The 17,045-nt window shown below is 47.6% G+C and overlaps 1 protein-coding gene across 2 annotated transcripts in view; it reads right to left on the reverse strand.

The window, feature by feature from the left end:
• Nucleotides 1-17,045, reverse strand: part of LOXHD1 (lipoxygenase homology PLAT domains 1) — a 136,092-nt gene that overhangs the window by 113,242 nt on the left and 5,805 nt on the right. For both annotated transcript variants that reach the window (XM_016225121.2, XM_016225120.2), the window contains exons 3-4: nt 12,192-12,272; nt 10,161-10,345 (exon numbers count right to left, since the gene is read on the reverse strand). In XM_016225121.2, coding sequence (XP_016080607.2) covers nt 10,161-10,345; nt 12,192-12,272 — 266 coding nt within the window. The remainder of the gene's footprint in view (nt 1-10,160; nt 10,346-12,191; nt 12,273-17,045) is intronic.

Consider the following 17,045-nt stretch of genomic DNA (forward strand, 5'->3'; position numbering starts at 1 on the left):
TCAGATATCATCCCCACCTTCTCCCCTTCTCCTTCCCATCCCCCCATCCTTCAATACTGCCCCCGCCCCACTCCCAGCCTCTAGAATGTGCCCTGAGCCTCCCTCAGGTAAGAAAGGGATGGGTAGTCCTGTGCTCTCAGCTGGTGCAACTTGCAGAGTGGTTATCAATTGCACCTAGGAGCTTTGCCCCATGAATGTCACACCAAAAGTGACAACATCAAGGTAGGGGGAGTGAACTCAGTGGACAGGAGACACCTAGAGCCAAGCAGTAGAGATGAGAAGACGCTTAGCTAGCAGAAGACCAGAGAAAGCTAGTGAGATGAGGACCTCAGAGAACATCCACTACAACCTTCTGGTAAGATGAGGAGCAGCCTGGAGAGGACGAGTAACTTACCTAAGACACACAGTGATCGAGGGGTGAGACTAGAGGTCAGCTCTCCTCCCTCCAGTACAGCTTATTCCATTCAGCTCTCTGCTGGTCTTCATAAGTGGGTGTGTCTACACGTGACCTCCACCATACACACACGAACCTGTTTCTTACCAATCTTCACCCAGGTCCCTAAGTCCCAATGACCAAGTTGGCAAGTACCAGTGAAAGTGTTACCCTCATAGGAGTCTGCACTAGCTGGGGAGACCAGATAGACACATTAAGTAGCTAGCACCCAAAGAGGCAAATAGCAGTCCCTGAGATCTGGTGTATCTCAGCCATTTATCCATCTCAAAGTACCTGGGCTACAACCCAGCCCATCAGCCACGGTAACTCATTCTTGCGGTGATTCAGCCAGAGAGAGTCTGAATCTCAGGGAGCAGGATAGAAAGTTCTTCCTCTCTGCCCAGGAGATTCCTTGCACATCCCTGACTACGGTTAAGGTGGGGGAGCCTCACTGAGAGTCACTGCACTACAGTGGATGCTACAGATTTCAATTTCTCAGTTTTCAGGGGCAAGGGAAGCCAAGGTGAGGGAGCAGGCAATGCTTTCCAGAGAGACTGCACTTTAAACCCAGTGGGTTTGGGTGGCATGGAGAAAACTGAAGGAAGGTATAAAAAAGAGCAGATGAGGGGAAGAGGTGCTGGCCCTGATATTTCCTCTGCTCCTAGCATATGTATTAATGTAGGTTTTCTCTGTAACCGACTTGAGACAGAAGTCTGGGAGCAAGGAGAACCCACCCAGGCAGCGGGCAGGCCGGCCCTTGGGGCTCCTGAGAGAGGGCCCTACTGGGTCCTTGCTGGGTTTGATGAGACAAGGCCTGAACTCCAGAAACTGCTGTCAGTGATCTGGCTTCTGCTCCACCATCTGGGAGTAGGTGGGGAGACGGTATCTCATCCTGTCCCTCAAGCCTCAGTCCCATTTTCCTTGAAACCTCCTCATGGTTGGTTTGTGCTGGAGAGAACAGCGTTCAGAGCCACCGCCTGCCAGACACTGGAGCCAACACAATCTGAGCGAACAGGTAGAGAAATGGGAGCTGCTAGCCTGAGATGAGGCGACAGAGGAGGTGAGAGGTTGTCTGTGCATACTTACCTCAATCTCCATCATAGGTGCAAAGTGGAGATAATAATAGACCTTACCACCTAGGGGTCCCCTGGAGTTTAAATAAGACACTAATTGTAAAGCATATGCACATGAAGACAGGCTACAGAAATATTTTGTCCGAAGGTCATGTAGCTAGTAAATGGCATTGTTGGGATTTGAACCTAGGACTCTATGACTTAAGATATGGAGCTCTGAACTGTGATGCCCTCTACTATCTTTATGGTGCCTAGTATATGGCAATCTGTGTCCTCCACTGGACTGTGAGCATTCTGAGGACAAGGACCATGTCCTTACCCAGACTCAGCCTCTAAGAGCAGCTCAGGGGGGCATCACCAACGGCAGCTCTTAGTGATCATAGGTCAATTCAAGGCCTGGAGACAGTGCTTAGATTCTGTCCAGGAGCTGACATCCATGTGTAGATGTCAATGTAGCTATCCTGCTCCTCTGGATTCTGGGTTGTCAAGAGAGTGAGCCATTCCAGACAGGATGGAAGAAATCCTCCAGGAAGGAAGTCAGGCATTTGTGGGAATAGAGGGAATGCCAAGAGGAAGATGGCAGGAGAGAAAATTCACTACACTTCTAGAGCAATTTGGTAGCCAAGACTGTGTTCCCAGGGATAACCACTGCAGTCATTCTGAAAAAGTGGCTACCAACATCCCCAGCCCCCAGAAAGTGCCAGGACCCCTGATACCATTCTAAGAGGAGACGAGCATAGGGACGGCTGCTAACTCCCTGTCCGTGTGCATGTATGCCTGAGAGTCTTAATTAGGAAGTGTGATGTCTGTCTGGACCATTCCATTGAAATGTGGAGAGGAAGCCAGCAAGTCAAGACTGGGACACCCACTCCTGCTGACTCAAGTGGGAATGTCAGAAGAATCCAAGAGGTTTCTCCAGCAGCCTGAGGTCCTTAGCAAGAACTGAAGACTTGGGGTGCAGGCAGCATTTTCATCTTTTCTTCCAGATAAATAAGAGCCCTTTGACTGCAAAGTCAGTATGGTATATTGCCACTGTTAAAAACAGTTCATGAAAATTTAGGCTGCATTAAAAGAAGCAGGACATCAGGGAGCCCTGAACAACCAAAACAATCTTTTAAAAAGGAAGAACAAAGTTGAAGGTCTCATACATCCTAATTTCGAAACTTCCTACAAATCTACAATAATCACAGTGTCATACTGGCATAAGGGAAGACATTTAGACCAATGGAAAAAAACAGAGAGCCCAGAAACAAACACTCATATATATGGTCAAATGATTTTCAACAAGGGTGCCAACACCACTCAATGGGTAAAGGACAGTCTTTTCAACAAGCGATTCTGGGAAAGCTGGATATCCACATGCAAAAGACTTCAATTGAAACTTTACTTTATATCATATAAAAAATTATCTCAAAATGGATCAGTGATATACATATAAGAGCTAAAACTAAAACACTCAAGGAGAAAACTCTTATCATGGGGCAAAAGCTTCATGAAATTGGATTTGGCAATGATTTCTTGGATGTGACACCAAAGGCACAGGCAACGAAAGAAAAATTAGATACACTGGACTTCATAAAAATTAAAAACTTTTGTGCATCAACACAAACTATCACCAGAGTAAAAAGGCAGCCCATGGAATAGTAGAAAATATTTGTAAATCATATGTAATGAAGGGTTAATATTCATAAATATATACTGGATAAATGCCTAAAACTCAAAAACAACAAAGATTAAAAAGGACACTTCTCCAAAGAAGACATACAAATGACCAATAAGCACATGAAGAGATGCTCAACATCACTAATCATAGAAATGCAAATCAAAACCACAATGAGATACCACCTCACACCTATTAGGATAGCTATTATTTTTAAAAAAATAGAAAATAACAAGTATTGGCAAGTATGTAGAGAAATTGGAACCTCTGTGCATTGCCAGTGGGAATGTAAAATGATGCAGCTGCTGTGGAAAACAATATGACAGTTCCTCAAAAAGTGAAACATAGAATTACTATACAACCCAGTGATTCCACTTCTGGGTATAAACTCAAAAGAACTGAAAGTAGGAACCCAAAGAGATATTTTTACACCAGTGTTCATAGCAGTATTATTCATAATAGCTAAAAGGTGGAAACAATCCAATGTCCACTGACTGATGAATGAATAAATAAAATATGCTATATACATACAATGGAATGTGACTTAGGCTTACAAGAAAATACAATTCTGAAACATACTACAATGTGGATGAATCTTGAAGACATTATGCTAAGTTAAATAAGCCAGTCACAATAAGATAAATACTGCATGATTCCGCTTCTATGTGGCTCCTAAGTAGTCAAATACGAAGAGACCTGAAGTAGAATAAAGGTTACTGGGGGCTTAGAAGAAGAGGAATATGAAGTGATTATTTAATAAGTACAGAATTTCAGTTGGGAAGATGAAAAAGTTCTGGAGATGGATGGTGGGGATGGTGCATGTTGTGAATTTACTTAGTGCCACTGAACTGTGCACATAAAAATGCTAAGATGGTGAATGTAATAATATGTGTATTTTACAATAATAAAAATAAAAAGCAGGACAGTGGAATCAGGGTGGCCTTGCCCTCTGATCTGATGAGCCCCATCGGAACACAGGGTTCTAACCTAGGACGCATGTTCCTGAGAGTCAATGACGAACCAGAACTACGCAGGAGGCAGACTGGGCATATGCTACAAGAGGCAAGGCTGAGGAACCTGGGGATGTGATGCTGAGAGGGGAGAAGCCTGTCTTCACACAGCCGAGGGGCTGACATGAAAGCGTACATTGTGTTGTGACGGGAGACTGGAGCAGACAAGCAGAAGTCTTGGGGAGACTGCCTGGGGTTTATATTCAGGCCAATCTTTCTGACAACCAGTGCTACTTAATAGTGGAATGGGTGGCACTGAGAGGTTGGGGCTGTCCACCGCTCAAGAAAGGCTGGATTCAAACCAAGGCTGGAGAGGCCACCAGTGGGGATATCATGGAAAGGATTCCTGTGACAGTAGGAGATTGGTCCAACTGATCTCCATGATCCCTAGCCATGATCCTTCAGGCTCTCATCTCCGAGGTGCTGGACTATCCGCCCTTAGTCTTGCCCTGCCCAAGAGGCAGGTAAAAAGCACATTTGACCAAGGATTAGGAGACTCCAATTGTAGTCCCAGCTCCATCAGTGACTGGTTGGTTGATCTTGAATGAGTCACCACCTCCCTGGGCCTCAGTTTACTCATCTGTGTAATTAACCTCTACTGGCCCTTTCTCACCTCCTCACACCCAGGGGTGTGGCAAGTGAAGGAAAGACTCTTGAAGAGGAGAGCCCAGGTATCTTCCCAGCCCTCCTCCTGTCCCTCCTGGTCTCTGCTTTCCCTTCCTCCCAAATCAAGGCTGGTAGCTTTTCCCCGAGGCCAGTTTGCACACCCCTGGCAGTATGCTGGGTGTTTCTGGTGATACAGAAGGGTTATCTCGAGTTGCATATTCATTTTAATATGTACAAATGTAAACCTGATATTTAGAGCAAATGATAACAGGGTTTTTTTTGGTAGTGATATCACGTTCTTTAAAAATAAACGTACAGGATCCTTGAACAAGATGGCGGCGTAAGTAACCGCTGCACCCGCCGCCTCCCGCAGCCACATCAAAATTACAACTAAAATGCAAAGCAACCATCACTCAGAGCCTCCTGAGATCTGGCTGAACAGGAACCCCACAACCAGGGAACTGAAGGAGCAACGAGACCGGAGGAGGGGTGGAGACGTGGGCGGATCGGGGCTGAATCGCCGAGACGTGGCGGCGGGCCCACAGCCGGTGCCGCGGTTTAAATCCAGGAGGGAATCTTGGTGGCAGAGGTTTCCCGGAGGAGTGAGGGGTCGCAGCCCCACAGCAGGCCCCCAGCCCAGGGCTCCAGGGCCTGGAAGAGACGTCCCCACAGCTCCGGGCTGTGAAACCAGCGGGGACTGTGGCTGAGGGTCACGGAGGCTGCAGGAGCCCCAGCAGCTCCTCCTAAAGGGCCCGGCACGGACTCACTCGGACGCTCCCTCTGAGCCCAGCGCCGGGCAGCAGCCTGAAAGGACCCGGGACACTCGGGGAGGAACTAACCTGCCTGAGATCCGGGCAAGAGGTGAAGGGGCGGCTTCCTCCCAGGCAGAAGGGCTGGCAGAGGCCAAGGCTCCTTTGGCGTGTCCTCCCCGCACACAGCCGGCAGGCGGGCGCCATGTTTGAATCGCCAGCACCTGACTCCCACCTTTGGCCCCACCCTGGTGACTCTGAAGACCCTGCCCCGCCCTATCTGCAGGCTCATCCAAGCCATTTCCAGTGGCTTTTCTATTCTAGTGGTCTCTCTAGCCTCATGCTTAGGACTTTCCTAAAATCTCTCAAACAAGCAGCAGCGGGCCCCATACGGCTTGATAAGTGGTCCCAGGCCTGGCACTAGCGGCAGCCTGCACTGGCTCATAGCTTGGCCTCTCCTGGGCACCTCCAAGCCCAGCACAAGCAGCAGCCAACTACGGTTTGCTGTGTAGCTCACGCTGGGTGACCCTCCGAAACGCACTGGCACAGGCTGACTTTGCACCTCCCGGGAGGCCCCAGAGACAGTGCACCTGGTGGTCAGACTCCACCACGCTGGATTACAACCCTACCACATCCACGAGTGACACACTCAAGGGGCACACTCAGTAAACACCAAAGCTCCACTGAAATAAATCCTGCTCCATAGGGGTGTCTCCAGCACAGCAGCTCTCTGGCTGTAGTTGCAGCTGGTCCTCACAGCCAATTGGCCTGGGGGTCAATTCCTCCCAGTGACGCCAACAGCAACCAAGGCTCAACTACAACAGGACAGTGCACACAGCCCACACAGGGGAGCACCTAGAAGGCCCAGCTCAGGTGACTGGGGAGGTTGGGCCACTGGACCCTACGGGACACCTACTATACAAAGCCACTCTACAAATTCCAGGAGAAATAGCAGCTCTACCTAATACCTAGAAACAAACACCTGGAAGCAGCCAAAATGTGGAGGCAAAGAAACATGTTACAAAGGAAGAACAGAAGAAATCTCCAAAAAAGGAACTAAATGAAATAGAACCAAGCAAGCTACTAGATAGAGAGTTCAGAATTATGGTTATAAGGATACTCAAGGATATTAGCACGGCTATTAAGAAAACAAGTGAGACCATCAATGACATAATAAAGTACCAATCAGAAATGGAGGATACACTAACTGAAATGAAGAATAATTGACAGGGAATCAAGAGTAGAGGATGCTGAGAATGAAATCAGCAATTTGGAACATGAGGAAACAAAAACACCCAACCAAAAGAGCAAAAAGAAAAAGAATTCAGAAATATGAAGATAGTATAAGGAGTCTTTGGGACAACTACAAGCGGCCCAACATTCATATTATTGGGGTACCAGGGGGAGAAAAAGAGCAAGAAATTGAAAACCTATTTGAAAAAATAATGACAGAAAACTTCCCCTACCTGGTGAATGAAACAGACTTACAAGTCCAGGAAGCACAGAGAGTCCCAAACAAGAGGAACCCAAAGAAGCCCACAGCAAGACACATCATCATTAAAATGCCAAAGGTTAAAGACAAAGAGAGAATCTTAAAAGCAGCAAGAGAAAAGCAGTTAGTTACCTATAAGGGAGCACCCATGAGACTAGCAGCTGATTTCTCAACAGAAACTTTGCAGGCCTGGAGGGAGTGGCAAGAAATATTCAAAGTGATGAAAAACAAGAACCTACAACCAAGATCACTCTACCCAGCAAAACTATCATCTAGAACTGAAGGTCAGATAAAGAGCTTCTCAGACAAGGAAAAGCTAAAGGAGTTCATCACCACCAGACCAGCACTGCACGAAATATTGAAGGGTCTTTGTTAAGAAGAAGCTAATTAACAAAAGAATCTGACAAACTAAATAGATCCAGAGACACTGACACATGCAACAGATGATCATATTTCAGAGGGAAGAGGGAAGGGGATGGAGGGTGGGAAGGGATTAACCAAAGAAGTTATATGCATATATGTGTAACCCATGAACACAGACAATAGCGGGGTGAAGGCCTGGGGAGCAGTGGTAGTGAGGTGGAGGGGGTCAATTGGGAAGAAAATGGGACACCTGTAATACTTTGAACAATAAAGATAAAATTAAAATAAATAAAATAAAAAGTACAAGTTAACAAAGTTGCAACAAGTGAGTTAAAGAAGAATAAATAATAAGGGAAGTGGTCTTAAATAATGCAAAAATCTTGAAGGTAGAATGTGAGTGGCTGAGGTATGGGAACCTCCAATGGATTGAGGGGACACACGAACCCTGCTCCCCAGGCCCTAGCAACAGATCCCCAAGGCCAGGCAATCAGCCCCAAAGAAAACCAAATGGTGAAGTATTTGAGTTGATCCTGGTACCAGAGGCAGCAATTTTACCAGCCAGTTGAGGACAACTAAGAAATTTAACTTGGTTCCAGCTTCCTCCATTCATACAACTGGGAGTTAATCAACTTCTACCTCCTTTTTTGGGAAACTCCTCATGCCTACCTTTTCCCCAGTGGGCTCCATGAAGGAAGAGGGGGTCTTGACCAGGCCATTGACCTCAAAATGCTAGAAATATGTTGGGTGCCTCTCCCAAAAACTACATTTAAAGAGAAGCCTAGAGAGGAAAAAGTAACCTCCATAGTAAATGTGAGGCATGTGCCATGAGTAAGGGTGATGTCCTGGTCCAGGGAGCAGTCTTAGTGCTCCTGAGCTCACCTTCTGCACCAAGTAGGGTCAGTTCCCCACATGCCTGTGTCTTTAAGCAGGATATGTGAGATTCCCTGTGGATGAACCATCTAGAAACCTGATCAAGGTCCAGTCCCCTCCACCTCCACTGCTATCTGCTGATCATCTCGGTCAAAGGGTCAGTCAGTCAGCCTAGAACACCTACCTTCCCTGAGGAGCAAGCATGAGAGAAAGTTCCAGCTGATTTCAGCCAGAATGTCAGGAGATGCCCTTGGAGGTGGGGAGAAGGAACAAGGCCACCTAAGGATCCACCCTCCCTTGGGAGGCTGGGAAGGGGGTGGAATATACACTGAAATGTCCCTTTTCCTCTCTTCTCCTTCTATTATTGCCCACATCTCATGTTTTGAAATATTTTTACCTATCAAACTGCATGGATAAAGAAATAATTGTCTTTCCCATTTTGATCATCAAAGATCTCTGGTAGCAATCAAAAACCAAGTTCATATAATTCCAGGTGAAAAGCAAAGAAACTTAGCCTTTTGTTTACCAATGCAGTCATTTGAATACTTCAGTATCCCATTTTGTATTCCTTTTTCCAGAACCCATCTTGGAAACACTAAAAACCTAGTGCCCCCCAGCTTATAAAGGCATAGGGGCCCAGCATCAACAGGTGTCTTTGTCTTCCCTTTAAGAGACAAGAAAACACTACCCTGAATGATTCTTGTGGAAAATTGAAGAACCACTGAATTACATTAATTCTTTCTCAATGGTGATTTTTTCCGAAGTTCTCCTCCTTACGGCTTATTCTTTCGAACTATATATGCATAGAGAAGACTAGAAATGAGTGCACAAAAATGTCACCTGCTTTACTAGATGTTCTTCCAGGTGATAGAATTACAAGTATTCTTTTTTCATGTTTGTGTGTCTCTATTTTCTCATTTTTCTGCAATGATCAAATTTGGCTTTTATAATAAAAGACCAATAACATATCTTTTTTTTAAAAAAAGAATAAATTTGCAAGTTGTTATGATGGTAATCAAAGAGAACAAGGCAAGTGTTCAAGGTCAGCTGATAGGTAGGAAATCAGAGGCAGAAAGAGAAACAGGGCTGAAGCCCATTGGGACAGAGGATATGTCTGTTTCTGCCCAGCTGGGCTGCAAGAGAGGGTAGAACTTGGAGACCAAGGGTACATGCTGGAAAGAAGAATCCAAGGGGCGTGTCAGCCTTCTGTTGTGACCTTGGGAAAGTCACTTCTGGCTGCCAAGTGCCTTTCCCTCCGATGGCGCATGACTCTATTTGATGATGAATATACTCATGTGTGCTATTCTCTTTTTGGAAAAGCATGTTCAACAATGGAGTGAGGTGAGGTCAGAGCTTTAAGGGGTATAGAGGAGATAAAATAGGACATGCTTTGTTCCTCTGCCTCCTCTTCAGCTAATATGACTGAGTTTAAGGCCTTTGGCCATATATGCACTTGAAATAAGTTGTTTCACTCATAAAAATCAGGAGTCAGGAGCAGCATGGTGGAGCGCTGGAAGCAGCAAGTTCTGATTCCCATCCACCATGCCCTGGCTGTAACTCACCTTCCTTGGACACCAGAAGGAAGGTAACAGAATAGGAAGGTAGGGAACGCTGCCGTTGAACTCAAGGGGACCCTCAGTAGATACCCATCAACAACAGGATGTGTTCAGGACTCCTCCCATCCCTCTATTGTGCTTCTAGGTCCTCTTACATTTCCCCACTTCCCATGTAAGCTTGCTCTTGAGAAGGCCACAAGGAAGAGATGGGGCTTCACCTGGGCCCTAGCCAACAGGAAGACCCTGGAGGGTGGCAAGGGGTGATGGGCCTGCCCAGAGCAAGACAGAGGCCTGGGTGAGCCCAGCCCCAGCAGGGAGGGACGGCGGGCGAGTCAGCCGGACACTGACCTCTGGGTATGTCCATGGGACTGAAGCTAGCCAACAGGTCACGGCACCACTGGCGGTCGCCTTCCACCTTGCTCAGCCAGTTATTGCAGTTGAAGTAGTAACGGAGGTGAGGCCGCTTCGTGTCCGTCAAAATCACACGGTCTAGGTACCAGCTGGAGTTTGAGCCTGTGTTGTCATGCTCGATCCTGGGCAGAAGCAGACACCCACACCATCATTGGCAGATCAGAGATGACTCTCCTTCCGTGCTGGAATACGCAAATGTTTACTCCAAAGAAAGGGTCAATCATTTTACCTCTGAAACCCCAGTTTCCTCATCTACCAAATGGGGATCCTTTGCAAGGTAGATGTGCTTATTGATGAATGTTACATTGTTACATCGCATGCAAGGAAATATTGCCTCCCATTAAAAAACACCCAGGATTGCCAATGCTTGCAGCAGCACCGTCTTGAGCTTTCCCCCTCTCCCAGACCCCTGGACTCCCCAGATATTCTTAATCCCACCACCAGACGATCCCCCATAGCCATCTAGACTGGTGTTGTCCCATAGAAATATCACATGAGCTGCATGTTCAAGCCACACATGTAGCTTTGTATTTTCTGGTAGTCACACTGAAAAAGAAACTGGTGAAATTAATTTTAATAATACTTTTTATTTAATCCATTTATCATTTCAACATGTAACCATGTACATATGTATTAATGAGACATTTTACATTCTTTTTCTTGTACCACGTTTTCAAAAACCTGGTGACTTTTATACGCACAGCACATGTGGACCAGCCACCTTTCATTTGCTCAACAGCCACCTGTGGCCCAGAGACTGCGATATAGGACAGCATAGATCCAGGCTCTTCAAAACAAGTCCCCATTGATTTCCCTCACTTCCTATAGTCCCCCCATCCTTGTCAGTCCCAGTTTCCTCCCCAGAATGTGACCCCTGGATGATCTCACTTTGCAACAAGCATCTCATCCCTACCCATCACAGTGAGACCTTACTTACTCTTATAGGTCTTAATGGGACAAGCACAGATCATGCCAGCCCACAACCCCAACAGATGAATGACACACATGACATACACAGGATGCATGCCTCTGCCTGGCACATAGTAAGACCTCAACTTAGTGGTGGCCTTTCCCCACACACTAACACCCTATTCCTAACCCCCTCCCCGTAAGAGCCTCTTCCTTGCTGGTAACCCCTTCCCCACACAACCAGTACCAGTGGCCTCATGTGTCCCTATTTTACCAGTAAAGAGAGTTTATGGTCTTATGTTTCCTAGTGGGAAGAATGAAAATCAAGGCTGAACTGAGGTGGCATCTGACTCCTGTACAGGCCCTAGTCTGGGTGCAATCAGACCACAGATGATCTTGACATTCTGACAAATGGGCCTGAACTTGAGTGGGGGTGGGTCCAGGGAGGGTGTAAAAAGGATTAATGGAAGCTTCTTCCTCTGCAACCAGGCTGAGAGAGTTATCCCTCCCAACACACTCACAAGACAAGATTGGGAGCCCTCTCTGTCAGAAACCATCTTGCAACATCTTGAATCTTCCTACTAACACTCTGACATCCTGGCATCTCTGACACTCACCCAGTGTTCACCTTGCACCAGTTACTGTTCTAAGTACAACTCACCAAGTACTCACCACTGTTACAGATGAGGAAACTGAGGTTTGGAGACTAAATTTGTCCAAAGTCCCGCAGCTAGTAAATGGCAGGGCAGGAATCTGAACTGAGGCAGTCTAGACTCGGCCTGTTCCTAATCGCTGTGCTAGTGTCTCTAGGAGCACGTTTCCCAAGTTTGTGAAAAATTGTCTCAACTTGTCTTAACTCAGAATTGAATCTCTAATGGAGAAGTTTAGAAAACTGTGACTCAGGGTGGAAGGAAAAGATTTGGGCCTTTGGTCTCTCTTCAGATGACACCAGGAGAGTCATCAACACAAGTATCATTGACACAAGTGTCAATAAGGAAGTCAGTTCCTAACCTACTTGCCCCCATCTCATCCCAGCCTCACCAGGCACCAGACTCTCACCTGATTTTGTAGATGAGGCCTACATTGTTGGTTCTCACCCGGAACACATCGACGTTGGCCTTCTTGAAGGCAGATTTGCTCCTGCAATGAACAGGTACATAGCATAGAATCAGCACTTGGCTCACAGGCCCGGGAGGAAAGCCGAGAGCTGGCATTCCCCTTCTTCCTCCACTGTTCCCCTCCTGAGATGTGCTATAAGCATCCGATCCCATTCTGAGATTCCTTTCTGATGTGATTTGGAGAGGCAGGGGGCAAGGAAGGTTAGTATTCATTCCTTGATGTCACACCAGGTTAGCACAATCCTTGTCATGTACCAGTAAGGCAAGCATAACGGGCAATATTAGCCCCTTGTTACAAACAGTTGAACTGCTAGTTGATTGCAGAGTTGGGACCAGACCCTGGCTCTCCAAAGCCATGATCCAGTGCCCTCTGGATGCTCTGGGCTGGGACAGTGGAGGAAGAAAGAAGGAGTGATGGATGCCATGGTGCTCTCAGGTCTGCAGGCCTCCTGACCTTTCCTTTCTTGCCTTACTCTTGCTGGGGAGAGTTGCAATGGCAGCCCCCAGTGGATGCGGGCCTTGGGTGGGGGTCCATGGTCCTGCCATTCCAACAGAAAGGGAACACTCAACCCAAAGCAATAACCAGGGAAGTGGGGAGGTGAGGAAGTGTGTATCTGGCATCCTGCAGATCGTGTGAACAGAAGGAAGTACACCTGAGACGTTCCCCGGTGAGGTGCTCAGGAGAGTTCAGCCTTGGGAGCATCCTAGATTCGATCAGCTTAGACACAGGAGGGCTTTTGCAGCCTCACCATGGAGTCCTTCAGGAGTGAAAGCCTGAATCTCACGTGGACATCTGCTCCGTCTTCTGTGTGGGCCAGGACCCCAGCATTCCAGCCAGGGCCTGCTCGAAGCTCCTCCTGCCCCCACAGTAAGGCCGCCACAGGGGGCTGAGAGCTGCAGACCTCCCTCCGTACTCCAGGCCAGGGATCTCGCACCAGCACAGCCCATGGGGAAAGAAAGGCACAGAGATACATGCCTGTTTATTGGCCATTAATGTGTTTCCAAGTAAAGAGAGAGGTCGAGGGTCTTCTCCCCAAGGCAACAAGGCTCCAACTCTCTCAGTAACAGAGGCTTTTAAGGTTCTAGAGACTCAGAAGCTGTGACTCTGAAAATAGACCCACTTAGGCAAACACTCTGCCCTGGGGAGAGGTTTCCTTACGGTGGTGGGAACCTCATGCGACCTGGGCCTATGGCTCCCCTAAAGCAGTGCAGAACTCATGCAATCAGATGGAAATGGACACTGAGGTGACCCTGTGAGAAAAAAGAGCCCCCAAAGGTGCAATCTGGGCACAGAGGGGGGGGGGGAGAGAATGGCAGAGCCTCCTCCGTTTCACTTGAGTACCAGGGGCCACTCCTAGGATGGCTGAGTGCACCTGTCAGACTCTCGTGTCCAGGGGTAAATAATACACATTGTGTTTTATTTCACAGTCAAAGTAGTGGTTAAATGACTGGGACAAACATGTGAACACCAAACCTGTGCACCAGAATTATGTGAGTAGGAAACAAGGAAATTAATACTAGGTGTTTTCTGTTATAAAATATGAAACAAGAAAATTGATTTTTAGACTAAATAGACAACAGTCTTTACCTCAAATAAATACCCTAAGAAACAGTCACCCTGGGAAGCCATATGATGGAATATTATGCAACCATTAAAAATCCTGTTATAAAAGAAGATTTCACAAAACAGAAACAAGTTTATGATGGAGTCTTTTAAAAAAAGGCAGGTTAAAATAGAATGTACAAACAGAATCAATAAAACAGGACACCAACTTCATTTAAAAACAGTACAGACTGAGGGATCTCTACAGAAATATCATGTTTAGGTGGTAAGGCTACGTGAAGGGCTGGCTATTCATTCTGGCCTGTACATATTCTTTAGTTTTCCAAAGGGAGCAGGTCTTGTTTTTGTAATTATGAAGAAAGCACAGCCCCTGTCTCAGCAGCCCCCTCTCCACCCAGTGTGCAGCTGCCTGTGGTGAAGTCTTTGGAGTGAGTTTGAGGTTTGCTGGCTTCATGCTCTCAGGGTGAGTGGAATCTGGGAAACAGCCAATGCAGATGATTAAGGGAAGAGGAGGCTGATTTGGAAAGGAAAGGATGAGGTGTGGCTTTGGAAGGAAAGCAGCCGGCTTTCTGAGGAACCTCTGACAAGTCTCTTGGAAGAGAGGCACCCATAGCTGCACTTGGTGAGGGGGCTCCATGCCTTCAGAATTCCCTGTGCACCGACCAAAGGGAATGTGGATTTGTACATCCCAGCTTGTTTGTTAAATGCTTGGCCATGGTGCTTTATAATCACTTGGAAAACAAATTTTAGAAAGCAAGGTGGAAGAGGGGAGACCAGGGGAGAAAGATCGAGGATGGGGCTTTTTTGGGGGGGGGGCGGGGGCTCCACACCATCTTGGGACCACACTGCAGCCATCCAGGTGATCATGGGGACAAAGCAATTGTCCACGGTGTTCATGGAGACCTACATTGTCTTGGCAGACAAGAGGTAGGCCTTCTGCATCCCGGGGTCTCTCTCTTTTGAGGAGGGAGAGGAAAGGATTCAGGCAGGGCTATACAGACTCCCTTCTCTTGGGAATGGGCCGGGATAATCCCTAACAAGGCCCAACCTCTGCCCACTGGGGATCAGATTCCGAATTCCTCCTTCTGGTGAATCAGATGCAAGTGCCTGTGGGTTTCAGAAAACTGACTGGGGGTGGGGTGGAAAGAGCGAAGGACAGGGGGTCCCTGGTCAAAGGAAACATTTGAAATAGACTACTTCAGATCTCCTGCTGGGAGACTGCGTCTTCTCCAAGGCTCCTGGTAGATCTGCAAGTGAAGGCTAAGGCAGAACACAGCCCCCCCCCCACCCAGCAAGGGTCCCCACCCAGGGGAGCCTTTACAAGTTGCACAGGGCATTTTAGCCACCAACCGGGCAGAGCCAGCAGGCTGAAATGCCAGGCATTCTCTGACACTCTCAGAGGGTGAATTCTCAACAAGAGAACCATGCTGCAGAAGATACATGAGATCCCATCCTTTTGCCATATTCTGAACATGTGACCCAAAATTGGGGGAGTCCTGGGTGATGAAGAAGGAAACCCCTGAGCCATGGCTGTTGGAACTTAACTGATGTGGGTGTCAGGGTGCAGGTCAGCTTATGGGGAATCAAAATGAACATGTCACACCCTTTGCCACCAACAGGCACCAAAGTTCTTGCAGCAGGAATTATTTTGTGTTGAAAATATATTCTGATAAGCCATTTGGGAGTTGGAAGGTGAAAGTTCCTGGGGCCTAGGAAAAAAGGCACAAGAGAGAGCAGGAATTGAGGGAAGAGAGAGAAAAGAACGTGGGAGAAGCAGGAGAGAAAGAAAGAGTGAGAGACATGGCCAGAGGCTGTGGAGAAATGGGTCAGGGAGAAATTTCAGGAAAGGTGGTGGCTTAATTTTGAGACTAAGGGGCATGATATTCCATTGCAAGTTGTTTACCCTGCTGCCATGTGAACTCTCTCTGGTGACCCGAGCGATCAGTGAAATCTAATGCTCCAAAAAGCCTGGTAGTCTGTGTGTGTGTGTGTGTGTGTGTGTGTGTGTGTGTGTGTGTGTGTGTGTAAGCTTGGTTCCAGTTGACACATGGCTTTGTTTTGGGATGGCACTGTGTAGTGAGGAGGAAACAGCAGTAGACAGTGAGATGAGAGATTTGGGAACCAGCGGGCTGGTCTGAGCTAACTGTGTCTACGTCTCACAGAGCACGGTGACCTCCATGGCCATCTGCATCTGGGTTACATGGGTGACCTGGAATTCCTTGGAAAACAATGCTCCCCTCCCAGACCGGAAGTCTCCATCCTGAACGGAAAGGGTCTTGGTGAGGATTTTATCTATGCAATTCTCTTTGTAGACATTTTCTCTGATCTTGCAGCAGCCAGACTCTGGTCTCCTCCTTCATTTATCTGCTTACCAGGGTCAGATTAATCTTTCTTGGACACATAGTAAGTTGAGCCTCCACTGATCAGCTTTCGAGCAAGACCTTCTACAGTCTGGTCCTCTCTGCCTTTCTGACCTGCCTCCTCTCTGCCCCTCCTTGTAGCCAGTAGGTCCCCTCCCAGCCCCCACAGGCCTGTGCTGTTGGCCCTGAAGCCTTCAGATTTTTGTAAGCTGTTTTCCTTCTAAAGTACCCTCTTTCTGTTCCTCTCTTATCTGAATCCTTTTAACCATGCAAGGCCCAGATTACAGTTCTGCTCTAGCCACACTGATCCCAAATCATTCATTGAGCTCTGGCTATTTATAAAGAACGGATAGACATTGGAGGCATAAAGCAGGCCTCTCCTTACCCTCTGGCCCTGCCTGGCATCTCTACCCATCACCCCTCACCTCTCCGGGGCATACAACTGATATTGCAAAACATGCTCACATCCCTGAAACCACCACTCCCCATGGCTCTGCAGAGCCCTCGGGACCAGCCAGATTGGAGCCCTGCTTCCCTACCTGGAGCATGATGCAGACATGGGAGATACCATCAGCAGACCTGCGGGGTAATTGCGGGGTGGGTTGTTGATTCCTGCATGTGGGGCTAGCCCGGAGAGGCTGGCTGCCTACATGAGGTCTCATGCTTGAGGCCCCTTTGCCATGAGGCCTTTTCTCCTTCCCCACCACACACTTGCGAGAAGGAAGGTGGAACTCAGACTCCCGGTGACCAACCTTTACACCAGGTTCTAAAAGGTGGCCCGGGGGCCCTTTCTGAGAGTAATTTTGACAAATGAAAAAGGGGAGGGAGAAGAGTCTGAGGATACTGGATGCGTGAAAGAACGAAAGACAGT

Source organism: Miniopterus natalensis, chromosome 7, assembly GCF_054644295.1.
Source record: "Miniopterus natalensis isolate mMinNat1 chromosome 7, mMinNat1.hap1, whole genome shotgun sequence".
Classification (NCBI taxonomy): Eukaryota; Metazoa; Chordata; class Mammalia; order Chiroptera; family Miniopteridae; genus Miniopterus; species Miniopterus natalensis.